This window comes from Malaclemys terrapin, chromosome 1, assembly GCF_027887155.1.
Source record: "Malaclemys terrapin pileata isolate rMalTer1 chromosome 1, rMalTer1.hap1, whole genome shotgun sequence".
Taxonomy (NCBI): domain Eukaryota; kingdom Metazoa; phylum Chordata; order Testudines; family Emydidae; genus Malaclemys; species Malaclemys terrapin.
In genome coordinates this window covers 61830576-61857421 of record NC_071505.1, presented here as the reverse complement: position 1 = coordinate 61857421, position 26846 = coordinate 61830576, and the positions used below count along the sequence as shown (strand labels likewise).

Genomic DNA, 26846 nt, shown 5'->3' with positions numbered 1-26846 from the left:
TAGTAGCTGAAGTTTAATTACAAATTAATCCACCCTTGAGGTAGACTGTTCAAAGAGACTTAATGGAAGTGATGTTCCACAAGGTTTTTGTGAATCAGATAAATAACCAAATCTTCAGCTATAATCCAGTTTTTAAAAGCCTGATTTAATATAATTGACAGTGCTCTATTTCTAGCAATATTATCCAACTCACTAGTTCCCACATATAACCCATATGGTTCAACCCCAAAGTTTAAATTCCCACCACATATAGCTCCATCATATCTTCCATGGTGAACAATATAAATGTTGATGGGGGTGGGGGAGGGAAGGGAGAGAGAGAAAGAACGGTTACTTACCTTCTGTAACTGTTGTTCTTCGAGATGTGTTGTTCACGTCCATTACACATTAGGTGTACGCGCGCCGCGTGCACGGACGTCGGAAACTTTTTCCCTTAGCGGCTCCCGTCGGGCCGGCGGGGCCCCCACCTTCCCGCCAGAGCGGCGCCCCGCTCCAGGGTATATATATCCCTGCCGACCCGACCCCTCCGGTTCCTTCTTGCCGGAGACTCCGACAGAGGGGAAGGAGGGTGGGAAGTGTAATGGACGTGAACAACACATCTCGAAGAACAACAGTTACAGAAGGTAAGTAACCGTTCTTTCTTCTTCGAGTGATTGTTCACGTCCATTACACATTAGGTGATTCCCAAGCTTACCATTGGAGGTGGGTAGGAGTCAAGGTACAACTGACTGTAACACAGCCCGACCGACCATCGCGTCCTCTCTGGTCTGATGATGGATCGCGTAGTGGGCTGTGAACGTATGTATGGATGACCAGGTGGCTGCCTTACAGATCTCCTGGATAGGGACCTGCGCCAAGTAGGCCGTTGAGGACGCTTGGGCTCTAGTCGAATGGGCCCGGATCTCCGGGGCCGGAACATTGGCGAGCTCATAACAAGTGCGTATACAATGCACAATCCATGCCGACAAGCGCTGTGTCGAGATAGGCAAGCCTTTCATACGTTCCGCAATCGCAATGAACAGCTGGGGTGTTCTGCGGAACGACCTGGTCCGCTCCAGGTAAAATGCCAACGCCCTTCGGACATCCAGGGTATGTAGGCTGCGGTGGTGAGGGTCCGTATGGGGTTTAGGAAAAAACACCGGTAGGCAAATGTCTTGCCCCATGTGAAACGGTGATACCACCTTTGGGAGGAATTTGGGGTGCGGCCTAAGTTGCACCTTATCTTTATGGAACACCGTATAGGGTGGTTCCGAAGAGAGGGCCTTCAATTCCGATACCCTTCTGGCCGACGTGATGGCCACGAGAAACGCCACCTTCCACGAGAGGTGCGTGAGGGAGCAAGTGGCCAGGGGCTCAAAGGGAGGACTCATGAGTCTATTTAGGACTAGGTTCAGAGACCACGTCGGAACCGGCGGGCGTGAGTAGGGAAACACCCTTTCCAGCCCCTTGAGGAATCGGGCCACTGTGGGGTTGGAGAATACTGACACTCCCAACTCTCCCGGATGGAAAGCCGAAATAGCGGCTAAGTGAACTCTAATTGAGGCGGGCGCAAGCCCTTGATTCTTGAGGTGCAGTAAATAGTCCAAGATGGACAGAACTGAGGCCTGTAAAGGTTGTATGCGTTGAGGCTCACACCAGTGGGAGAACCTTTTCCACTTAGCCAGGTATGTTGCCCTTGTAGAGGGCTTCCTACTATTAAGGAGGATTTGCTGAACCTGGTGAGAGCACCTGTGTTCTGCATTGTTCAGCCAGAGAGATACCATGCCGTGAGATGAACCGAAGACAGGTTCGGGCGGAGTAGGCGACCTTTGTCTTGTGTGACTAGGTCGCGATGGAGGAGAAGGGTGATTGGATCGGCTATGGACAGTTCCAGCAGGGACGTGAACCAATGCTGGCGAGGCCAGGCCGGGGCAATAAGTATGATCGTTGCCCTGTCCCTGCGGGTCTTGAGAAGAACCTTGTGTATAAGTGGAAATGGAGGGAAGGCATATTTTAGGCTCCCTCCCCATGGGATCATGAAAGCATCCGCTAATGATCCCCGGCTGAGGTTCTGGAACGAGCAGAACTGAGGGCATTGGCTGTTGTCCCTGGTGGCGAATAGATCCACCCGGGGAAAACCCCACCTCCGGAAGATCGAATGCAGGACATCTCCTCTCAACGTCCATTCGTGCATTCGGTAGGATCGGCTGAGGCGGTCTGCTAAGCCGTTTTGAATTCCCGGAAGATACGTCGCGATGAGGTGTATCGCATGGGCTATACAGAAGTTCCATAATTGGAGTGCCTCGTGACAGAGGGGAGAAGACCGGGACCCGCCCTGCTTGTTTATATAGAACATGGCGGTAGTGTTGTCCGTCAGGACTGCGACGCTGTGACCTTTTAGGAAGGCGTGGAAGGTCTGGCAGGCGAGGCGAACCGCTCTTAGCTCCTTCAGATTGATGTGAAGCAGCTTGTCCTCTCTGGACCACAGCCCTTGGGTCCGCAGTTCCCCCAGGTGCGCCCCCCAACCCATGTCTGATGCATCTGTCACTAACGTCAGAGTGGGTTGTGGGGCAGCAAAGGGGATCCCCTCGCATACCTGCTGGCGATCGAGCCACCAGCGTAGCGAGCTGAGTACCTGGTTTGGGATCGTGACTACTTGATCCAATGGGTCTCTGTTGGGGCGATGCGTGTGGGCGAACCACAACTGTAAAGGCCAGAGCCTCAGCCGGGCATGTCTGACCATGTGTGTGCAAGCTGCCATATGCCCCAGAAGCTGCATGCAACACCTTGCCGTTGTCATGGGAAATTTTTGGACCGAGCTTACGGCCCCGTGAATTGACATGAACCGTGCCTCTGGTAAACTCGCTTGCGCGGTTACCGAGTCCAGGGTAGCACCTATGAAGTCCAGCCTCTGTGTGGGGACTAACGTGGATTTCGGCACATTGACCCGGAGGCCGAGCTTGTCAAACGTCTGCAAGGCCAGCGTTACGTGAGATCGGACTTCGGCCTCCGACCTGCCCGCGAGTACCCAATCGTCCAGGTACGGGAACACACGCATCCTTCTTTTTCGAAGGAAGGCTGCTACCACGGACATGCACTTCGTAAACACTCGTGGTGCTGACGCCAGGCCGAAGGGCAGGACCGTAAATTGGAAATGGCGCTGGCCGACGACGAAGCGCAGAAAACGCCTGTGGGCCGGATTGATTGCGATGTGAAAATAGGCATCTTTCATATCGAGGGCAGCATACCAATCCCCCGGATCCAGGGATGGAATAATAGTTCCAAGGGAGACCATACGGAAGCGCGCTTTGATCAGGAACCTGTTTAGATCGCGCAGGTCCAAGATAGGACGGAGGCCCCCTTTTGCCTTGGGAATCAGGAAGTATCTGGAATAGAATCCTTTTCCCCTTAGGTCCAGAGGGACCTCTTCTACTGCTCCTGCAGCGAGAAGGGTCTGTACCTCCTGTATGAGGAGTTGCTCGTGAGAAGGGTCCCTGAAGAGGGACGGGGAAGGGGGATGGCAGGGAGGGGGCGAGGAAAACTGGAGGGTATAACCCGCCTTCACTGTGCGCAGGACCCAGCGGTCCGATGTTATGCGCGACCAGGCCCGGTAGAAACGGGACAGACGGTCCTTGAAACCCAAAGGAGGATCCGGTATATGAAGTGGTACGCTGTCCTCGGGCGTAGCTTCAAAAGCCTGGTTTATTTCCCGGCTGTGGCTTGCCCTGGCCATGATTCTGGCCCTGGTTAGGCGTATTGTTTCGTCTCCGCCTGTTATCCCTGCCTCGACGGCGGTAAGGCTCGTGTCGGGGCCGAGGGTGGTAATGCCTTTGCGGCGGCTGGGGTTTGAAGGGCTTACGCTGCGTCACCGGCGTGTGCATACCCAACGACTTAAGGGTCGCTCGTGAGTTCTTAAGGCTATGCAGCCTGGCGTCCGTCTGGTCGGAAAACAAGCCCGAACCTTCAAACGGGAGGTCCTGCAGCGTGGTCTGTACCTCCGGCGGGAGACCTGAAGCCTGCAACCACGCCGAACGCCTCATCACGACTCCCGACGCAATTGTTCTAGCCGCAGCGTCGGCTGAGTCTAGAGCAGCCTGTAAAGAGGTCTTGGCCACTGCCATTCCCTCATCCACCAGGGCCATGAACTCCTGATGAACGTCAGGTGGGAGGGAGTCCTTAAACTTGGCGACTGATGCCCAGGAGTTAAAATTGTGCCTGTTTAGAATCGCCTGCTGATTGGTGATCCTCAGTTGAAGGCCTCCCGATGAATAGACTTTCCTCCCGAATAAGTCCAATCTCTTAGCTTCCTTGCCCTTGGGGGCAGGAGCTTGCTGGCCATGCCGCTCTCTCGTTTACCGCCGAGACAACCAGCGAACAGGGGGATGGATGTAGAAAGAGGAAGTCAAACCCTCTAGATGGGGCGAAGTATTTTCTCTCCACGCCTTTTGCAGTTGGTGCACTGGAGGCTGGTGTTTGCCACACCGTCTTATAGTTGGACTGTACTGTCCGTATAATCGGGAGAGCGACTCTGGAGGGGCCCTCTGGGCTCAGGATATCGACCATGGGGTCGTCCTGCTCTACGGTCTCCTCCGCCTGCAAACCCAGATTGAGGGCTACCCGGCGAAGCAGGTCTTGATGTGCCCGATGGCCAATCGGGGGAGGGCCGGACACCAATGTGCCCGCAACCGCCTCATCTGGCGGAGAAGGAAGAGGTCGGGGCCTTCTGCCCATCCTCAGTATCCTGCAATCCGGCCTCAGCCAATTGCTCCTCTGCGGCCTGACCCGCCGCGTGGGATTGGGACGGTACCGTACTCTGTGCCGAGTCCACTCCTTCCCGCTCCGCTGGTCTAGAGACCGTTGCCTCCCTATACGATGGCGGACGGTGCCGCGGGGAGCGGGATCGGTACCGGGATGGCCCGGATCTCGAGGCCCTCGATGGGGGCCCTTGTTGGTGGTAGGCCCAGGGTGTCCAGAATGGCCATTGGCTCGGCTGGCCCCATTGTGACTGTCCGTAGTCCCTGCTGGCCTGTGACCTACGGGCAACCCCGCCGTATCGGTCTGAGTCAGTCCCCGAGACCACGGACGGTGACCTGGAAGGCCACGGTGGAGCCGTAGGACGGTGCCGGTCCGATCTTGGAGAGTAGCACCTTCGCGACCAGGACCTGGAATGGCGCCTCGTCGACCTGGAACGGTACCGGTGATCACGGGACCGGGAACGGCTATGGCTGGTCGGCCTTGGGTAACGAGCCGCCAATGCTTCGCGGTGCCGACTCGTGCTCGGTTGCTGAGTCGGTGCCGATCGTTTGCTGAAGCCCGACTGCTGCGGTGCTTCTTGCGCCGGGGGCAACCGGGAGTCCACCGAGGCGGAGCGACCGGGACCAGTCCCTGGAACGGTGCCGAGACGGCGACCGTGATGGGCGCACCATCGCCGGCTTGCCTCTGCGCGGCAGCATAGGCGGGGCGCCTTCAGCGCGTACTGGGGCCTCAACGGACAAGGCGATGAGGTCCTTAGCTGCCTCAAACGTGTCCGGAGTGGAGGGCTGTTCCACAAGTTCCTCCAGCCCTTCATCGTCGCTTGACGCGCTCATCCCGGGGCTCGACGGGCCCTTCGGCGCCGGAGCCACTACCGGGGTCCTTGATGAGGCCGTGTCGGCCTTAGGGGCACTCGAGGTCTTTACCGGTGCCGCCTTCTTATGCGGGGAGCGACCGCGGGCCTTAGGTTGGCCCTTCACTTTCGCTGGCGAAGACGATCGGCGTCGTGCACTTCCCCGCTGGGTGGGTGCCGCGGTCTTCGAGTGACCCGCCGGCGCCGGTTCCCGCACCGAAGCCGGGGCGCTCCGCACGGAGGCAGACGGTGCCGTCGAAGTGGAGGGCTGTAACGCCGTCTCCATGAGCAGCTGCTTAAGGCGAAAGTCCCTCTCTTTTTTAGTTCTGGGCTTAAAAGCCTTGCAGATTTTGCAGCGCTCTTTCTGGTGAGCTTCCCCCAGGAAACGAAGACACAAAGCGTGGGGGTCGCTCAATGGCATAGGCCTGCGGCACGTGGCACAGGCCTTAAAACCCTGGGCGTGTGGCATACCCCACCGCCCGGGGCCGGTGCCGGGGCTGAACAAACAACCCCAGCAGGAGCTTTAAGTACTCTAATGAGCCGTTACCTACTGAGTAAACACTATCTTACAACTAACTGATAACTGCTAGGTAACTCTAATGACTATTGCTAAGGGACACTCTCAGACGAGAGACAGAGTTGTTCCAACGCCGCCACGGACGGTAAGAAGGAACTGGAGGGGTCGGGTCGGCAGGGATATGTATACCCTGGAGCGGGGCGCCGCTCTGGCGGGAAGGTGGGGGCCCCGCCGGCCCGACGGGAGCCGCTAAGGGAAAAAGTTTCCAACGTCCGTGCACGCGGCGCGCGTACACCTAATGTGTAATGGACGTGAACAATCACTCGAAGAAGAAGAGTATTTTTAAACAAGAAAACCTCCCTTAGGTTTTTCAGGTTTGTTTGTTTTTTTTTTTTTTTTCCCCCTCCCCTTTTCCATTTCCATTTTTAGAACTTGTTATTCTGAGGTATTCAAAGTTTTTTTTTTTTTAAATATTAGAAGTACTGTGCTCTAATTTCTTTGTGAATGAAACGCTATTCTAAACGATTACAAGGGAAATGACATGAACATCAAGGTTCTTGTTATGCCTATTAGAAAACAATCAAAACTGCCCAGAAGCCTATAGGGGAATGGGTAAAAAACTATCACTGGATATCCAAGAAGGGAAGGGTAAAGTTGTGCATTATTTTGTGAGAAAGAGGAAAGGATTTGATAGAATTAAGCAGCTTCTACAGTCAGATAGGGAATCTGATTAGATGTTTTTATATGAAGCTGACTACCTTATCTTGTTTTTCTGTTAGTTTCAGTGGTAACCTGCCTTGATCTAATGAAACAGAACTGGAATGTCAAGGACAAAACTGATAGGCTTGTTAGCTTTTCACTTTGGATACTGGGTGCTAACACTTGAGGAATACAGGTCTGTCTCATCTTACGTGCGGGTTCCATTCCGCAGTTAGCACATGGAGCGAAAACCAAAAACTGCATATAGCCAAAATCCCATTGAGTTCAATGGCAGGCGAAATCGCACGCACTACAGGTATAGTATTAAAATTGTTGTTTTTCTCTTTTTGTTTTTGCCGACCGCGTAAAGTTGAAATCACGCATGTTAAATGCGCGTAAGATGTGACAGACCTGTATATTTATTTCTGAAGTGAACATATCATGTGTTGTGTTTTATTTCATCAGACCCTCCTTCCAAACTCTGAACTCCAAACCTCCCCACCCCCGCTTTTCTCTGAGTTGGGATAATTAAACAATGTAAAGAGAATAATCTAAAGTTCAGTTTGGAAAACTTCTCAGCTTGCCTATACGTACAAAATGATGACATTACTATATTATAGAGCGGGGTTCTCAAACTGGGGGCTGGGACCCCTGAGGAGGTCCCGAGGTTATTACATGGGGTGAGGGGGGTCATGAGCTGTCAACCTCCACCTCCACCCCAAACTCCGCTTGCGTCCAGTATTTATAATGGTGTTAAATATACTAAAAAGTCTGTTTAATTTATTAGGTCGCACTCAGAGGCTTGCTGTGTGAAAGGGGTTGTCAGTCAAAAAGTTTGAGACTCACTATTATAGAGCACACTTACTCCGGATACAAAAATTCCCAGAATTATGAAAAAATGGGTTCAAGTTACTAGAGCTGATTGAGAAGAAGAGAGCTGGAAAATCTGGGCTAAAACAATGTTCATCTTTATATGCACAATTCGAAATAGATTGTAAATTTAACACTTTTATTTGTAATATGTTTGGTTAAATGAGGGCAACTCACACTGTCCCTAATGGTAAGTCACGACAACTTTACTGATGCATATTTTGAGACTAACATATGAAATAGGTAGTCTTATTAAAAAGGGAAAGGTTCATATTTCTGAAGAGTTCTAAGGATCGCATTTGCCAAAAAATAATGATACTTATCAAATTAGAGCTCTACTAAGAAGGAACTTCAACTAGTCTTACCTCTACATTAGCTTTTTGCTGGTCCGAAAGCACAGAGAGCTGTAACGAGACATTTCAAATGTTACCTCTCATCAAAAGTGATTTTGCACTTTATAATGGTTATAGCAACAACTATGTGCTTTTCTTTACAATACCGATACTGCTTGCAAGCAAGTATTTTTAGGAGAACACAAAACTTCATCCAATCTCATATCTCCAAAATTCTACAAACAACCATACATAAGCAGTATGTCCACAAACCAATAAACCAGAGCTACTATGTGTTAAACAAAAGCTACCAAGTATTTTTATAACAAGTAAACTCCTTAAGAAACTTAACATGCAAAGTAAATGTTCTTAAGAAGTTAGGGAGAAAATAAGTTGCCCCATATATTTTTTTTTAATTACCTGTTTCAAGATGTGAAGGTAATCATAACAAAATCCAATAATATTAGAGGAGATATCATCATCTTCATGAATTAGTAGCTGCAACATTAGGGCCATTTTCGCTTCAATAGCTTGCAGGGTGTCTTGCGCACTCTTCATATCTCCACTCTTTACCAGTTTAGTCCAGCTAGTTATCAACGCTTGCCCCATTCCATTGACCAGCTTAGAAAATCTGGCTAGAAAATCCACATCATCTTCCTGTACGAAGAATAGGGATCTGATTAGAAATAGTAGCAAAAACTCAATGCTCCAACTCCCCAAAGCGGTATAGATTCATGGGCAGTGCTATGCATTGTCTCCTATAGGTACAGTGTGCCACGTAAGGAAGTAGCATATATGTTTCCTAAATTGACACAGTGGTTGCCTGGTTTGTTCTTTCCCTGATGGAATGGGGAGACAAAGATTAAAGCAATGTAAAACAATATATTCACAAATGAGCGTCACATTATTATAACCACCAATTCCCTCTCCCGTGTTAGTCTCTCTGTCCCTTCTACTTCAAAATGAAAAGTGATCTTACTTATACATTTCACTCCCCTGAAATCTGTAAGTACACAAGCCCAAGTGATTTCTATGGGAAAAGTTCATACTCAAAAGTAATAAATAGCTGGCAGACTTTTTTTTTTTTTTTTTAAATAACACCACACTACGATGAACTCTTCTCTTCTGAAGATAAACATAGCAGACATGTTTCTGTATTTGCAGAATCAACCCACTTCAAGTAAAATTGTTAGAAGACCTCTCAGAACGGAATGTGTTTATTGACAGGTTTCAGAGTAGCAGCCGTGTTAGTCTGTATCCGCAAAAAGAAGAACAGGAGTACTTGTGGCACCTTAGAGACTAACAAATTTATTAGAGCATAAGCTTTCGTGGACTACAGCTCACTTCTTCGGATGCATATAGAATGGAACATATATTGAGGAGATATATATACACACATACAGAGAGCATAAACAGGTGGGAGTTGTCTTACCAACTCTGAGAGGCCAATTAATTAAGAGAAAAAAAAACTTTTGAAGTGATAATCAAGCTAGCCCAGTACAGACAGTTTGATAAGAAGTGTGAGAATACTTACAAGGGGAGATAGATTCAATGTTTGTAATGGCTCAGCCATTCCCAGTCCTTATTCAAAACGGAGTTGATTGTGTCTAGTTTGCATATCAATTCTAGCTCAGCAGTCTCTCGTTGGAGTCGGTTTTTGAAGTTTTTCTGTTGTAATATAGCCACCCGCAGGTCTGTCACTGAATGACCAGACAGGTTAAAGTGTTCTCCCACTGGTTTTTGAGTATTTTGATTCCTGATGTCAGATTTGTGTCCATTAATTCTTTTGCGTAGAGACTGTCCGGTTTGGCCAATGTACATGGCAGAGGGGCATTGCTGGCACATGATGGCATATATCACATTGGTAGATGTGCAGGTGAACGAGCCCCTGATGGTATGGCTGATGTGATTAGGTCCTATGATGATGTCACTTGAATAGATATATGGACAGAGTTGGCATCGGGGTTTGTTACAAGGATAGGTTCCTGGGTTAGTGGTTTTGTTCAGTGATGTGTGGTTGCTGGTGAGTATTTGCTTTAGGTTGGGGGGTTGTCTGTAAGCGAGGACAGGTCTGTCTCCCAAGATCTGTGAGAGTAAAGGATCATCTTTCAGGATAGGTTGTAGATCTCTGATGATGCGCTGGAGAGGTTTTAGTTGGGGGCTGAAGGTGACAGCTAGTGGTGTTCTGTTATTTTCTTTGTTGGGCCTGTCTTTTAGGAGGTGACTTCTGGGTACTCGTCTGGCTCTGTCAATCTGTTTTTTCACTTCAGCAGGTGGGTATTGTAGTTTTAAGAATGCTTGATGGAAATCTTGTAGGTGCTTGTCTCTATCCGAGGGATTGGAGCAAATGCGGTTATATCTTAGAGCTTGGCTGTAGACAATGGATCGTGTGGTGTGTCCTGGATGGAAGCTGGAGGCATGTAGGTAAGTGTAGCGGTCAGTAGGTTTCCGGTATAGGGTGGTATTTATGTGACCATCGCTTATTAGCACAGTAGTGTCCAGGAAATGGACCGCTTGTGTGGATTGATCTAGGCTGAGGTTGATGGTGGGATGGAAATTATTGAAATCATGGTGAAATTCCTCAAGGGCTTCTTTTCCATGGGTCCAGATGATGAAGATGTCATCAATGTAGCGCAAGTAGAGTAGGGGCGTTAGGGGACGAGAGCTAAGGAAGCGTTGTTCTAAGTCAGCCATAAAAATGTTGGCATATTGTGGGGCCATGCGAGTACCCATAGCAGTGCCGCTGACTTGAAGGTATATATGTGTTTATTGTTATTGTTTATTGTCACCTTTCATTACATATATGAAATGTTTTACATATGTATAAAGCCATTCATTCTAAAGCACACACTGGATCAGGGTAGAGTAGTAGAGATCCTCTTTAGAGCAACTGAGGGAAGGTTTGCATATTGGAATCTCCCCATTCATCCTTGAAGCAGCGTAGAGGCTCTTGCAGCAGTTCCCAAACTGTGGGTTGTGATCCCAAATGGGGTGCAGGTCCAACGAGCCAGAATCAGCCAGCAATATTCCATCTGCCCCCAAATGTGTCCAGACGTGCTCCACTAACGTCGTACCAGAAGGCCACCATTTGACTTCACACATACAGTGCATGTAAGGCCACGTTTTGCAGAGGCCATTTTGTAAAATCACAGCCTCCTGACGCAGCGTTTGTGGAATAGGTCTGGACACGCTGGATTTGCAGATACTATTTTGCCATTTGCATCAGCTGGCCATGCAAGCATCCAGCTGAAAGACTTTAATCCAGAAGATCCTTATCTTATTAACAGAGAATCCTCTGTGCTTGAGTTGGTCGGAATCTGGGATAGCCTTTTCTGAGATGGGAATCTGCAGCGGCTTGCAAACTCCTTAATGCAGGGCCCATATCTTCTTTTATGCCACTTTGAGTATCCTGCTGGTACTCAATAAAGAATCATTGTAAGTGACTGTGCTGCCCTACTATCACCACACAGGGCCTTACTAAATCCTGGCCTCATTTGCTTAACATTGAATTCCTCGGATTTGTGATAAGAGGCACAATGGACTCATTTTTACACAGTATCTGCTTCAACCTCCAGCAGTAAGTCTAGTGATGCAGTTACGAACAAAAAAACCAAGAGTGCAAGACACATGCTTGCAAATATGACACGGCTTTCTTTGAGTAGGGCTTCACCAGTGTTTGTCAAGAATTAAGAAAGGCCAAAATGGCTGTTACGTCACACAGTGTTAACTAGTGAAAGCTAGAAGCCTAATAAACTTAAATGACACTTGGAAATCGTTCACAAGGAACACACAGGAAAATCAAGGTCATTTTCCAGAACTGAAAAGAAGAACTTTTGCATCAACAAGTGGAATTCAAGAAAGCCATATTTGTCTCTGACCATGCTCAAAAAGGCATTATTTGAGGTGAGTTACCACATTGTGTGAGGCTTCCTGGCCTATGCAATCAGAGAGACTTGGATTTGACAGCTGCAATCGATATGGTGAAAAATGTGTGGAGAAAGCGAGGCAAACAAGCAAAGCCAGATCACTCTCCAACATCTCAGTGAAGCAAAGGATTGAGAGGATAGCAGCAGATCAGGGAAAACATCTGAAAAAACACGTTTTTGCTCTTCAGGTTGATGTGAGCACAGAGGGTTATGATGCACATTTCTTGGTTTTCCTGAAATGCACATGGAAGGGTGCAATTCTCTAAGACTTTCTGTTCTGGGCCTCCATCTTTCCAGACACGAGATGGCATACTGAATGTTACATGCAAGACAAAAATATCCCATGTGATCATCTGTGCAAAATCCCATCATGCAGAGCTCCATCTATGGCAGGCCACAAAGCAGGTCTGAGTGCACAGGTAAAGAAAGTTGCTGTCTACTGTGTGGACTCACTGCATGATTCACAGAGAACAAAAGGCATCTAAACCTTTGAGTCCAGAGCTAAGTGAAATTTTGCAGCAGGTCTTGTCTATTGTAAACTACATCAAGTGTTTGCTTCTTCACACATGCCTTTTTGGAAAACTATGTGAAGACATGGGGTCTGATCTAGGGTTACCATTCGTCCGGATTTACCCGGACATGTCCTCCTTTTTGTGCTAAAAATAGCGTCCGGGGGGGGAATTTGTAAAGCACTCACAATGTCCGGGATTTCCCCCGCAGGCAGAGCGGACCGAGCGGCTGGGAGGGCAGCAGGGAAGTCCCGGGCTGGACTCCGGAGCAGCTGTAGAGGAGCCGGATCTGCCCTGCATTCTGAGCAAGTGTCTCAGCACAAAGTGCAGCCCTCCCCTTTTGCAACTGGGAGCGGTTTCTGCCATGCAGCGTAGCAAAACGGGAGCGAGAGCACTTTGTGCTGATACAAGGGCAGCTCTCCCCTGCAGCCCGGTCCGGGCCAGGGACCGGGTTTTGTTGTGCAGGGCCAGGGACCCGGTTTTGTTGTGCTGGGGAGCTCAGCCACGTGTCCAGCTCCCACAGAGCCCAACACCCTGTTCTGAGCAGCAGGGTAAGGGGGCCAGGGGGCAGGAAGGTTCTGGAGGTGGCAGTCAAGAAACGGGGGGGGGGCTTTTTGGGGGGAGTGGAGAAAGTTTTGGGCAGTCAGGGTACAGGTAGGGGGTAGGGTCCTGGGGGGCAGTTGGGGGGGTCTTAGGAGGGGGCAGTTAGGGGACAAGGAACAGGGAATCTTAGGTAGGGGGTGGGGTTCTGGAGGGCAGTTAGGAGCAGGGGTCCCAGGAGGGGGCAGTCAGGGGACAAGGAGCGGGGTGGGGGGCTGAGAGTTCTGGGGGGGAGCTGTCAGGGAGCAGGAGTGGGGAGAGGGATCGGAGCAGTCAGGGGACAGGGAGCAGAGGGGTTTAGATGGGTTGGGAGTTCTGGGGGGGGCTGTCAGGGGGCAGGAGTGCGGAGAGGGATCGGAGAAGTCAGGGGACAGGGAGCAGAGGGGTTTAGATGGGTTGGGAGTTCTGGGGGGGGGCTGTCAGGGGGTGGGGAGTGGTTGGATGGGGCGTGGGAGTCCCAGGGGTCTGTCTGGGGGTGGGGGTGTGGATAAGGGTTGGGGCAGTCAGGGGACAAGAGGCAGGGAGGCTTAGATAGGGAGTGGAGTCCTGGGGGGCAGTTAGGGGCAGGGGTCCCAGGAGGGGGCAGTCAGGGGACAAGGAACGGGGGGAGGGTTGGGGGTTCTGGGGGGGCGGGAAGTGGGAGGGGCAGGGGCGGGGCTAGGGCGGGGCTCCTCCCGTCCTCTTTTTTGCTTGCTGAAATATGGTAACCCTAGTCTGATCATGATGTGACGTTCCACACTGAAGCTTATTGGCTCTTGAGAGGAAAAGTACTGGGACAATTTTTTCAACTGTGACAAGCTGCATGCCTATGCAATGGACAAAGAATGAATTCACTGAATTTTCTATGTGACCAAAGCAAGATGTGCCTTCTTGCCTATTTCAGACACATTTGAGAAACTGAACAAATTGAATACAGGTCTGCAAGGAAAGCTCACAACCTTTACCTTAGTGATCAAAGCAAAGCATTCATGAAAACAATTGTTTTTTGGAAGAAGAATCTTTTGAAGACAAACAATGAATCCTTTCCACAGCTTTGCAAGTTCTTGGCTGACAACAAAATTATTCAGCCTCCCACACTGGTGATGGTTGAGCTGAGCATCTCATCAGATGGAGGAACAGCTTGCATCCAAATTACTTGGATTTCTTGGTCACTAGGTTACTGTTTTCTGTGACCCCAGACAGTAAGTCTCAAAATAGGGTTATGGAGATAAAAAGTTTGAGAAACTCTGCTCTAGAGTCTAGGGTCTGAGGAACAGAAAGCAGCAATGCTCCTTCTGCCTTCAAGCAGCCAGGGAGGAATAGTGGGGGAGGCGTCCAGTTTTTCAGACACTTACAATCTGGAGACTCAATGACAGAAACCTGAGCAAGAATTGCAGCATCTTCTCCTTTCTCTATAGCTGGGTATGGGAGGCTAGGTTCTCATTTAAGCATTGCTCTGACAAAAGGGAGTCCATCTTTTGCTAGTAAGTTTATTTCTCTGGCTATTAAGCATCTGGTAACATTTTCAAACCCTATGTGAGAGGAAATAGGCACACGTGACATGATAAATTAGAAGAGTACAGAATGGGGGGGGGGGAGTGAGGAGGAGGAAAAAAATAAACAAGGGGAGGCAGGGAGAAGAATGTTAGAGTCAGAGTTCAAAGCCAGAAGGGATCACTATATCATCCAGTCTGACTCCCCTGTACATCACAGGACAGCAACACCACCATGCACCCACACATTAAACCCCGCAAATGAAATGAGACTGAAGTATTACAGCTCACAAGAGACTAGACTCAGGGGTGGCGAGTTGTATGGGCCCGTGGTGCCTGGGCTCCATCAATATTCAGGGCCCTGCTCCACCAATGTTTGGGGCTGGGTCTCTCCCCCGGCCCCAACTGCCGCCCCCATGCACCTCCCCCGAGTGTCCCCCAGCCCTACTTGCTGCCCTGGCACACCTGCCCTGGGACCTGCAGCTCCACACTGACCCTGCTCTGCTGGCTCCCCGGCATCAACTGCTGCCGCAAGGTCCTAGTGCCCCCCATACATAGTGGCAGGGCAGGCTGCCCTTACCCTGCCCTTTTGCCTCAGACCCTTCCCTTTTCTGGCAGGACCCTCCACCAGCACAGGAGCCCCCGCTGCCCGCAGTCACCGCTCCTGCCCCACACTGGGCAAGGGGCAGTCTCATCCCCCGTGAGGCTACCGTGAGGGGCAGCAGCAGGGGAGGAGGCGCACATGTGATGGAAGCCCACCCCCACCCCCACCCCGGCACCCACCACAGGGGAGGCGAAGGAGCTTCCTGGACCTGAGAGGGGTCCTAGGAGCACGAGAAGTGACAGTGCAGGGTGAGTGTGCTGCCGGGAGTGAGGTGGGGGGAGGAGAGATGGGGGCCCCTCCCCCAGAGCTCACTGCTGCCGGCGGGGAGAGGGCTGGGGGGAGTCCTCCTCTCTGGCCCCAGCCCCATGGCAGCCTGCCTGCACCCCAAACTCATTCCCATCCCTGTCCCTCCCCAGAGCCTGCACCCCCAGTCAGAGCCCTCACCTCCCCTGCACCCCAACCCTCTGCCCTAGTCCTGAGCCTCTCCAATGCCCCAAACCCCTCATCCCCCTGCACCCTAACCCTCTGCCCCAGCCCTGAGCCCCCTCCTGCATCATGAACCCCTCATCCCCAGCCCCACCCCACAGCCCTCACCCCTGCATCCCCTCCCACCCCTAAACTCCCTCCCAGGGCCTGCACTCCTCACCCCCTTCTACACCCCCACTCCCATCCCAGAGCCTGCACCCAAACTCCGTCCCAGTGCCTGCACCCCTCACCCCCTCCTGCACACCCACCCCCTGCCCCAGCCTGGAGCCTGCACCCAAACTCCATCCCAGAGCCTGCACCCCAGATTCCCTCACCCACCCAAACTCCTTCCCAGAGCCTTAGGCGGGTGGGGGGCAGAGTTTGCAGGGGGCAGGTTCTGGGCACCTCCAAAATTTCTACAAACCTGCCACCCCTGACTAGACTTATGTGCTACAAGTAGAGAATAGGAGGAACCAAGGTGCACCAGTGCTCAAGGCCCCTGCAGTGGCAGGGAAGTGATTGAGGTATACTCTCATAATTCCAGCAAGTGACCTAAACCCACATGCTGCAGAAAAAGGCAAACACCCCTAATAGTCACTTCCCAGTCCCCACATGATCAGTTAAGACCCTGAGCATGTGAGCAAGAACCAGCCAGCTAAACACCTGAGAGAATGCATGGTGCCTGTAAGCAAGTAGGCAGGTATGGCTCTCCCTCACTGTCAGTCTCTGAAGGAGGCCATGCCCCTTTGCTGACATGCTCCTGAAACAATCTAAGTAAAGGGGAAAAGTCAACTATCTCTGGCTCCAACCCTTAGGCAAGGTAGAGCCACAAATAGTTCAGAGGCCCAGGCCTTCAGGCAGAGTGGGGCACCAAATAAAGAGCCTAAGGTGCCAGCAGGGGTTGACCGCCAGCAAATAATCTACGGTCCTGGCTTGTTGGACGTAAACTAGGCCAGGTCTCTTGGCCTGAGGTGGGGAAGCTGCCAGCCCAAAAGGTGGGGTGGCAGAGGCTAGGGGGACGCGGGCCTACCTGACTCCGCCACATCCCAGCCCAGGGCTCTAACACTCTGCCACTGGGTCAGCGGGGATCCGCCCACAACGTGCTGACCTAGAGTCAGCAACGTAGCCACATAGACAGCTGCCCCTGGGCCACTTCCTCCCATCAGGGTGTACCTGAAGCCCGGGTCGTCCTCCATCTCTCAAGGGCATACTGCCAGTGGCAATCCAAGCAGCTCTTCAACGTTAAGCGTGCCTGGCAGTTCGGGTATCTGGGATGTGTCCTCGGGACAGCAGAAGTCTTCCACGGGTTCCAGCTCCAGCTGTGGACTGGAAGCCTCTGTCTCCCTCTGTGGCTCCTGCTTATCTGAGCTGCAGGGCCCACCTCTTGCACTTCCTGTTCCTGTACCACCCTTCCGCTTCCAGCATAGTGGCCGAGATCTTCCTGGTTCCATCCACCAGGGGGCGTCTGTCTCTCCCACCTCAGAGTACTGGCTCACCCCCAACTATCTTCCATCTCTAGCCATGGCCATATTTGATGCTTCAGAAGATGGTAAAAAACCCTCCCAGAATACACTGAGGCAAAAATATCCCTTCTGGACCCCTGCCGGTGGCCAGCTGAAACCCCAAAGCATGAGCTTTAGGAACATAAGACAAACTAGAAGTGAGCCCCAGGGCTGTTGAGCCCTGTCTCCTACCATCACAAACAACCAACATAAAACTATACTCAAATTTATCCAGCTCTCTCCTAAAAATTGTTTGCCCCAACAACTCCTACTGGGAAGCTGGTCCAGAACCTCACCCCTCTGACGGTTAGAAGCCTTCTAATTTCCAGTCTGAATTTGTTTATGGCCAGTTGATATTATTTGTTTTTGTCTTTACCTTAACTAGCTCTTCACCCTCCTTGGTACTTACCCCCTAATGTATTTAGAGAGATCAGCAATATCCCTCTCAGCCTTCTTTTTGTTAGGCTAAAGAAGCCAAACTCTTCTAGAGTCCCCTCAGAAGATAGGCCCTCTATTCCCCTGATCATCAAATCTTATTTATGTAGCTGTGTGACTTATCTCCAAAATATCAATTTACTAACCTGATCAATACTGAAGAGACCAGCAGACTGTAACACTTGACACAAAGATTCTACCAGTTTTGTTTTATCAATTGGGTCCATTCCCTTATTTACAATTTCAAACAAACAGTCACATGCTTCCTCCCGAAGAACTTCTACAGACATGTGACCTAGCAGCATATTTATAAACCTAGAAAGGTGAAAACAAGTTAATATATTGACATCACCACATGCATAAGCGAAGTCATAATTTGTATGTTTTCCTACGTACAATGTGGTTTCACTTTAAATTAAATTTAAAAGCCTATATAGTGCACGTGGTTTGTAGATCTAGACAATAACGTGTGTCATTTATAGATGTAGTCAGACCCTTCTAACACTATGGCTTACATTGCTCTGTGAAATCGCTGAGAAATCAGCAAGTATTAAAAAGTTACTTATAACAGGAAGTTGGGTGGCACAATTTTTTTTTTTTTTTTTGGTTATTTCTAGAACAGATTTTTGACATAGGGTATTGTAAATCATATTACCATGCCGCTGACAGGACTGCATACAGAAATACTATCCAAAAGGCAAAGATTTCTAATGAAAAAGAAACCTTACCTTTCATTGGCTATCAGGCTCAAATCTATCCAGGAGACATAAGCTCCAACTACTTCAAGGCACTGGCATGTCAACTCTGCATTAGTGTATTGATAATTTTGTAAGATTTGGTACCACGACTCCACTAGGCTTGGAATGCACTGTTCTCTCATGGTGTCTTTTAATAAAGTATTTCTGCGAGCCTCCTATAAATACAGCAGGAGCACATGTTCATCTTTCTATAGATTAGTAGCTTTTGCACATTCACTATCAATGTAAACACTTGGAACAGTTCATGTCCTTGAAAGATGCAAATATTCACAATCCACATTTATGTTGTTTTCCTTATTTTGTTTCCTACTGCTTATTAACTTTAAAAGCTTACTCAAAAGTTGGTAGCCCCAAAACCGCACCTACTTTTCCAGTCTGCTTGCAAAACCAGTACATTGTTTTATTTCCTTTCCCCTTCCTTTCACACATAATTCAAAACAATTTCCAGTCAGCAATTTCCTTTTCTGAAAAGACACTTAATGCCAGAAAGGGAAGCAGAAAGACTTCCAAACCCTTTTTTTTTTTTAAATCATGAAGACTTATAAGTGATGCCTCATCAGAAACCGGAACATTTTAAAAATTAACCAATTTAAAAAACATCAAGAGGACAACAGTCCATTAGACTTCCTACACTACTTCTCATGCACAAGCAAAATGCTGCTGTTACAGGTCACAAACATTACTGAGTTTCTTTAAAATTCAAACACTAGTTGTTTTAATTTAAATTTAAGAACTCGTGAAAAAAGGTTTTTATAAAGTTTTATATACACAGCTGTTGAATGTAAACTACCCTGTAATTCTTTTAAGGCAGAATCCTCCTGGTGAAAAACAGAATCCCTTTTGCTGCAAATAAGATGAACAGTCCTTAAGCCCCAAACAATATTAATAGGATGCAACATAAAAAACATGACATAACTTGCCTCTGATGTATGAACTACATCCCGGTCTACCAGCTCAGCATCAACAGCCATAAGGATTCTGAGGTACAGATCTACTCCTTGAGGGTTAAGGTCTACTACTGACAGAATATCAAAAAAAAACTTGGGCCATTTTGTGAGATATTCAGTGACAAACAGCAATGCAAAGACTTGTGCTGCTTTGTTGCGAATAAAAGTCTTCTCTGGTTGGGGATTCAGCATCTGGAAGAAATAGAATATTTTCTTTATATTTCTTTTATACATTAGAAGAGAATAACTGACTGATTTGGTTGTCCCCTGTACTTAATCAACGCAAACACCATCTCCCATTTCACAGTCATACAGGTTATGTGAAATAAACAAGTGTGCAAAAAACAAAAAAACAAAAAACAAAACAAAAACCACCTTCCCTCCCCACCCCCCCAAATCTTACATTTTAAAGATTATTAAGGTTTTTGAAAAAGATTCAGTTTAAAGACAATTTAGGTGACAATATTCTTCCTATAGGAAATGGACAAAGGTACTATGTGCAGTTGAGAAAAGGAAAATCATGCAATTTTTGGCTATCTTGATGGTTTGGAAAAAAGAGCTTTACAAATACAAAAAAAAACCCACCACACTTGGTTCTCAACTTGTGCTTTGTCACCCCAATTGGCTGCTGTTTTTGCAGGTGATGAGAAGCTGCTCCCAATTCTCCTTTATTCAGAGAAAAAACTGGGCAGGTACCCAATTCCCCCATCCTTCTGTTACTATACATTTTTCTCCTCATCTCCCTTCACAAGCTCCTTACACGTGTAGCAGCCTTCTGCAAAAGGAAACTAACAACTAACTACGTACACTGACCCATATTAGCAGACTTCAAGCAAGCTACTGGATGCCACTGACCAGCATTTCCACTTGCTATAACTAATTTTAGAGAGCGCAAGAGGTGAACAAAATGAACACTAACTAATAAATGTGTATCAACTTCTGTAAGGTGGAAGTATGCCCCTGTGCCTGGTCTACAATGAAGAGAAGGTGAAATCAGAAAGGTGGAATCTCTCTTCAAAAGAGGAAAGATGAGTGATCCTGCCATTTACCCCACAAGTCTAACTTCAATCTCTAATAAAATAAGAGTCTAATACACCACGATACAACTGCACGTTTTCAGGAGTTCAGTGAAGAACAGCAAAAGTGGAGGGATTTAATTAAGAGTTAAAATATTCAGAGTTTGGCTAAGTGATGACTAAGATGGATTCTATGTAGGCATTTATATCATGCCTATCACTGTAGTATTGGATAACAGTTTACAAAAGGTTACGTGTATCAAGAAGGGAGAGAAATAATTTAGTGAGGAACCAAAGGGACATAATTGGGAGTGCAATTAAGAGAACATTCAAAAAGTCTTCTTGGCAATGATTTATTTGACCATGGCAGAGTATCCCTAGGACAATACTGGAAATTGTCTTGCTTTACATTTAAAGCTATACTGGACAAACTACTACTCAATATACCAGAGGTGTATTGTGCATTGTCAAACAGATGGACTAAGTAATTTTTTTTGTCTCTATAGGACTTTTTCCCACCCTCCCAGTAGCCAGAAATTAGGGCTGATGGACAGGAGTCTCCAAAAGAGGAAGAAGGATGCTTCCAACTTCAGACAATGAAAGAAGAGGGGAAGTTGAGTTATATCCCTAAAAAGGAAATCTGTAATGCTCCAAAAGAATTGACACAATTGATTTCTTAACTGAGGTGTAGGATAGGAATAAAAGCAGAGATAACAAGAATTTAAACATTATTTTAAGCACAATTACAAACTTGTTTTCAACACAAGCATTTTAAAAAAATATAAAACCTGAAGAATTAGAATGTCAATCATATGTCTGAATACATTTTGCCATCAGGTAGCTTATCTTTTTCAGGGGTAAATAGGAAGCAAGCTTTAAACCTAGTTTCAAACCTTTAATCTGGTACCAGTTAGTAACCTTGAATAAGCCTGCTGAGCATTATTAATTGCTGTAAAAGAAAAAAACCATTTACCTGAGCTTGTAGCCACGTTACGAGTGTTTCCCTGATTAGCTGCTGTTGGACTTCAGTAAGTTCAGAATATCTGAAACAAATCATTCAGATCAAAACGATCCTATATCTTATTAGTTTGCTTACTTCTATTCCAAAGATTAAAAAGGCAAAAGCTAAATTACTTAGACATCTGTATTGCCTTCATACGCAGACTGTTCTGTGCAATCTACATACAATCTTACCACAGAAGGAATTCTCTTAACTGTTTGCATATTAGAGTTCTAAGTCAAAGTTTAAAATACTTTCTAGCAACTTATTTAATGAAAGCCATTCTGCACCATATGGGAATAATTTTACTTGTTTGTGTCAGATTGCCATAACTTTTCTACTACACAATTACATTTCCTCCCCGTCTTCTAATATCACCTTTAAGACTTATAAAGAAAAAAAAAAAGAAGAATTGTCCATGCTGACTGGGATTATTATTTTTAATTAAGATTAAAATTAAATTGCATTAGACATTAAAAATTCATTGTCTCAATTGTGGTCATTCCTTAACTGTGAGCAGTTATTACAATATTGTATTTACATCAAAGCCATTAGTTATCCCATTTGACATTAATACTGAAGGACCAAAGGGTAGTTTCAACTACCACTGTCATTGCGCTCTGTTACTAAATTCAGTTTTGTCCCGATTAATTCCATATCTTAAGGTAAATTTTATACAGATCATTACTTTAAAGTTGCAGTATTACAACCAGGCAAGATTCAACCTTTAAAACTGAGTCACACTCTCCCATAATACAATTTATTCAGGGGCCAAGTCTACTCTGCTGGCCACTTCCTAGGCTCCTGCTGCCAAGTTTTGTAGAGAGAGACTCATCATTATGGGCAGCACACATAGCAATGGCTACAGTTAAGGTTGTCTGGCCATTAGAAAACCCTGTTTTCAGTTGCTTATAACCTTGCCAAACTTTAATTGTTTGGGCTGAAGTTTTCCATCCCAGGTGTCCACTTTAGGCTGATTTTTTAGAACATTTCAGCAAAAATGGTTCAGCTGTTTCTGGGAACAACAGTAAGGGGAAATGTTATTTTGCCCATGTTAATGAGTTGTTTATAATGATTTTTTTAAAGAAGCTATACGGTCCTCATCCTTTCAAACAGATACTTGAAATTTGAGGGAGGTCACCCTGGTGTCAGGGTGTGCCTTTTTCTATTTCTGCAGAAAAAAAGCTTGAATTTGTCTGAGCTATAAGAATTTGAAAAATCGTTGTTTGCATATACTCACTAAATACCCACAGAGTTTGGTTGCTAAGGTCTCCAAAGGTTCTGTCTGTACTAAGCATGCTCAAATACCCTGCAGCTCCAACCTGTGACTGGACTACTCATATGCCATCCCCATATAAACCGAGCATGCTCCATGCTGTCACTGCAAAGTGTTGAGCAGGACATTCCCTGCAAGTGCTGCTCCAGGCCCCTATAGCACCAGACACCAGAACAGTGCTCTCAATATTCCCACTGTTGGTGCCGACACAGCAAAGAGAAAGATGCAGCTTGACTTCAAACCCAGAGAGTGAGCAATGGAGAGAGAAGCGAAAGAGCACAAGGACTTGGGGAGCAGATATTGCAGGAGCAGAAGGTAGAAAGAATGAGGACAGTTAGTGGGAGGCAGGCACCTGGAGGGGCAGCAGATGAGGAGAGGGACAGAGACAGGGGAGTCTGCTAGAAAAGTGTCATTCTCTCCTTTCCCCTGCACCAAAACCTGGAATTGAACCCAGGAGTTCCGAGTCTTTACATTCCCCTCTGTTGATATCCAATAGCTGTAAAACCCACTGGCAAAATGTCTCATCTTCCTTTAATGCTTGATCCACATACTGAGAACAACAGCTACCAGTTACTCTGTTAGCTCAAGTGGTAGAGGTCTATGCTGTGGCTCTCAAGGTCCAAACCCTGCTGGTAACCCAAACTGATGGATCAGTATGGTTCTATGAGATGGAACTTCTGTTTTTTCAGGGTGGGTTTTTTTTTAAAAATTGTGTTTTTTTAATGTAATTTCTTATGTTAAAAGAAAAACAGTCAAAAGCAAGTTTTCCACAATACCCCAGCCTCATACAACCAGGATGGTGTACTGAATGAGGCTTTTGTCTGTAGCGCCCCCGCCTCATTTGTTGCAGAAACTGGGAGGCATGTTGTGAAGGAGGCAGGGGATTGCAGTAAAAGTAAGTTTCAGAAAAAAGGCAAATGAATGCTAATCTGAACAACTGTATTCTATGCCTGCCTCTGCCAGAGTTCCTATGTAATGCCAGGCAAGTCATTCAAATGAAGATTTTCAGAGTTGGTCATGAACTTTGTGTTGCTCATTTTCTGGGTGCACAAATCTGCGTAAGTGCTGAGTGCTCACAACTGTAACTGAAGTCAACTGGAGCTATGCTTTGGACATATGTGCTCTAAAAATGCTAAGAACTCTGGAAAACCAGGGAAGTATTTGGGCATTCAGCATTAATTGACATTTCTGGCTTTAAGCAATCTGTGCCTCACTTACTCATTTGTTAAATGGGCATCATAATACCTATTTTCACAGGAGCACTGTGAAGGTAATATTGGGGTGCTTCATAACCATTCATTAATTTATGGAGAGTGCACCACAGAAACATCCAGGAGGACATAATTTTGCATTCAGGACAGGGTTTGAATGGTGTGTGGTAAATAAAAACTGGGGCTACACACTGAAGAGGATAAACACATATTAAATAACTACTCATTTATTTAATAAGGCAGGGGTCCTGTGGAAAAAATAATGTGGACACATAATTAAAGCTTGTATCACAACACATATACACAAAAGGGCCAAATTAAGATTGCATAAACAACCATAAATCTGGCATTTCCTAACTTTTGAGTTCTTCACTTTGCAACTTAATGTTCTCTCTCATTATATATATGAAAATAAAACACACATACATAAATAAAAGTATCATAGTTTGAAGCAAAACACCTTCATAAATAAATGTATTTCCCCACTATTTAAGAATAATTTTACAATTTTAAAAAGTAATAACATAAGCCAAGTTTCTAAGGTGTGTGTGGTTTTTTTTATTTTTATTAAAGTAAAAATATTTTGAATGTTACTGATCAAGCTTTTAATTTCTTTTCACAGAATGTGAGTTGGAAAACAATTGTTCTATATACTATTACTATAAGAAGAAAAGCGTTTCTCACTTGAATTTAATTTGATGTTCTATAACTTGAAAGCAGAAGAATTTGATGTGATCATCCCTGGAATTAGAAGAGAAAAAGTACAATCAACACAATGGAAATATTGCAGCCCATTTCTCCAGGAAGACTACACTCCTGGAACTGTGTAATCAGTTATCGATTCTTATGAAGAACTTCTCTACTATAGAGAAGAAAAATCAGTTATATCTGCTGCAAAATGAAAATGAGCAGAGTCATTACAAATACACATTAACAAACACACAACCAGTTTTGATTATTTTTTTTTCCTTTTTAACAACTCGTTTGTTATATTGCCTAGTTTATTCAATTGTTATATTTTACCTACAGCACACAGTCAAGGGGTGCTTTAATTACAGAATTTGACGCAGAGTTAAAAGCTTTTTTGTTTTATATTATGCTGCAAAAGGTAAGAGTCTAATTCCAGCTCCTTGCAGCAAAATTTTTTTAAACCCATCACAATGGCATTCACTTGAGGCTTCAGCTGAGGCACTATTGAAAGTAATGGTTGGGATGGTTTACAAAATAGCAACCACTAGCCTGGCTCCAGCTTTCAATTGTACATCACCTAACTGCTTAATTTCACTTATTACAAAGTGATTGAGAGGTGGAAACCAACTCAACTATTTTTATAAACAAGTTCTGAAAAGTTTGGAGTACCATCACTGTAAGTGAACCATTAAAGGAAAGTTGTAGCTGGCCGTTAAGGAGAGGAGAGGAGTTGTAATGACAGTCAAGACAACTTTAAAACAAATTATGACAGTATGAAGACTCCAATACGTTCCACAGTAACAGAAATAATTTGAAGCTAAAAATCATCACTCAACATGGGATGATATAGTTATCTCAGGCCAATATAACCTATTTTTCTTGACAAAAAAATTAAAGACACCAACAGCACATAGTTTACTTTTAACTTTTTTTTTTTTTTTTTAAATAAAAATCACATTTTTAATCCCAGTAAGGCATTTCAGGGTATAGTACTAAGCTGTTCCATCTTGGGCAAAAAAGGCTCTACTCCTCTCATGATACACTATGTACTAGAGACAGAGCAAACACTCCATTCCCTCTCATGGTTTATTCCTGAGTTACTGAATTTCACATAATTTACAGTGTAACAAATATTTTCCCAAATGGCAAATACCAGGAGAAAGATTTTAGTATGACATTAAAAGTTCAAAACTTGTCTTCATACAAGAAATTAAAAATTGATAAATTAGAACTCAAACAGGCCAGGTCATCAGCAGGTCTGCTGCTGCAAAAGAGACAGTCTATTTCCAGACATGTTTTTTCACACAAGGAGGTGAGGAAAAGACAGTTACCTTTTCTGTAACTGGTGTTCTTTGAGATGTGCTGCTCATGTCTATTCCACAAAAGTGTGCGTGCTCGCCATGTGCACGGATGCCGGAAGTTTTTTCCCTAGCAGTACCTATACAGGGGAGTGCCGCCTGCGACCCCTGGAGTGGCACCTGCTCCCTGCTGCACGCTCCCCCGACCCTCAGTTCCTTCTTGCCAGACAACTCCAACAGAGGGGAAGGAGGGTGGGATGTGGAATAGACATGAACAACACATCTCAAAGAAAACCAGTTACGGAAAAGGTAACTGTCTTCTCTTCTTCGAGTGATTGCTCATGTGTATTCCATAATAGGTGATTCCAAGCTATATCTGTTGGAGGTGGGTAGGAGTTCACAAGTTCCCAGGATGGAGGACAGCCCTGCCAAACCTGGCGTCATCCCTGGTCTGGGAGACGATTGCATAGTGCGAGGTGAATGTGTGAACCAAAGAGCACGTGGCGGCCCTACAAATGTCCTGGATGGGAACGTGGGCCACGAAGGCAGCCGATGTCAAGTGTGCCCTTACAATGGGTGGCAGAGGGACGCCCGCCAGCTCATAACAGGAACAGATGCACAAAGTGATCCAATTGGAAAGCCGCTGAGTGGAAATCGGCTGGCCCCTTGCGTGCTCAGCTGAGGCAACAAACAGTTGTGAGGACTTTCTGAACGGCTTAATCCGCTCGAGGTAGAAAGCCAGAGCCCACCGCACATCGAGCGTGTGGAGGCAGTGCTCTTCACTGGATGCATGAGGCTTGGGGCAGAGGACAGGAAGAAAAATATCCTGACCCATGTGGTAGATGGAGACCACCTCCGGGAGGATTGCTGGGTGTGGGCGGAACTGGACCTTGTCCTTATGAAAGGCCATGTACAGCGGTTCAGAGGTCAGGGCCCTGAGCTCCGAGACTCGCCTGGCTGACGTGATAGCAACCAGGAAGGCCAATTTCCACAAGAGGTGAGACCAGGAGCATGTGGCCAATGGTTCAAAAAGGGGGCCCTGTGAGACAAGACAACACCAGATTTAGGTCCCACTGCGGAACTGGGGGGAGGGGAGGTCTAGAATACAGGAAAAGGCTGTCCAGACACTTCAGGA

At 46.7% G+C, this 26846-nt stretch overlaps 1 protein-coding gene across 2 annotated transcripts in view; it reads right to left on the bottom strand.

Annotated features, from left to right (window-relative positions):
- Positions 1–26846, bottom strand: part of XPOT (exportin for tRNA) — a 72481-nt gene that overhangs the window by 26052 nt on the left and 19583 nt on the right. For both annotated transcript variants that reach the window (XM_054025530.1, XM_054025521.1), the window contains 7 exons: positions 24408–24464; positions 21210–21279; positions 19194–19412; positions 18244–18428; positions 17662–17830; positions 8423–8659; positions 8036–8074 (listed from right to left, as the gene is read on the bottom strand). In XM_054025530.1, coding sequence (XP_053881505.1) covers positions 8036–8074; positions 8423–8659; positions 17662–17830; positions 18244–18428; positions 19194–19412; positions 21210–21279; positions 24408–24464 — 976 coding nt within the window. The remainder of the gene's footprint in view (positions 1–8035; positions 8075–8422; positions 8660–17661; positions 17831–18243; positions 18429–19193; positions 19413–21209; positions 21280–24407; positions 24465–26846) is intronic.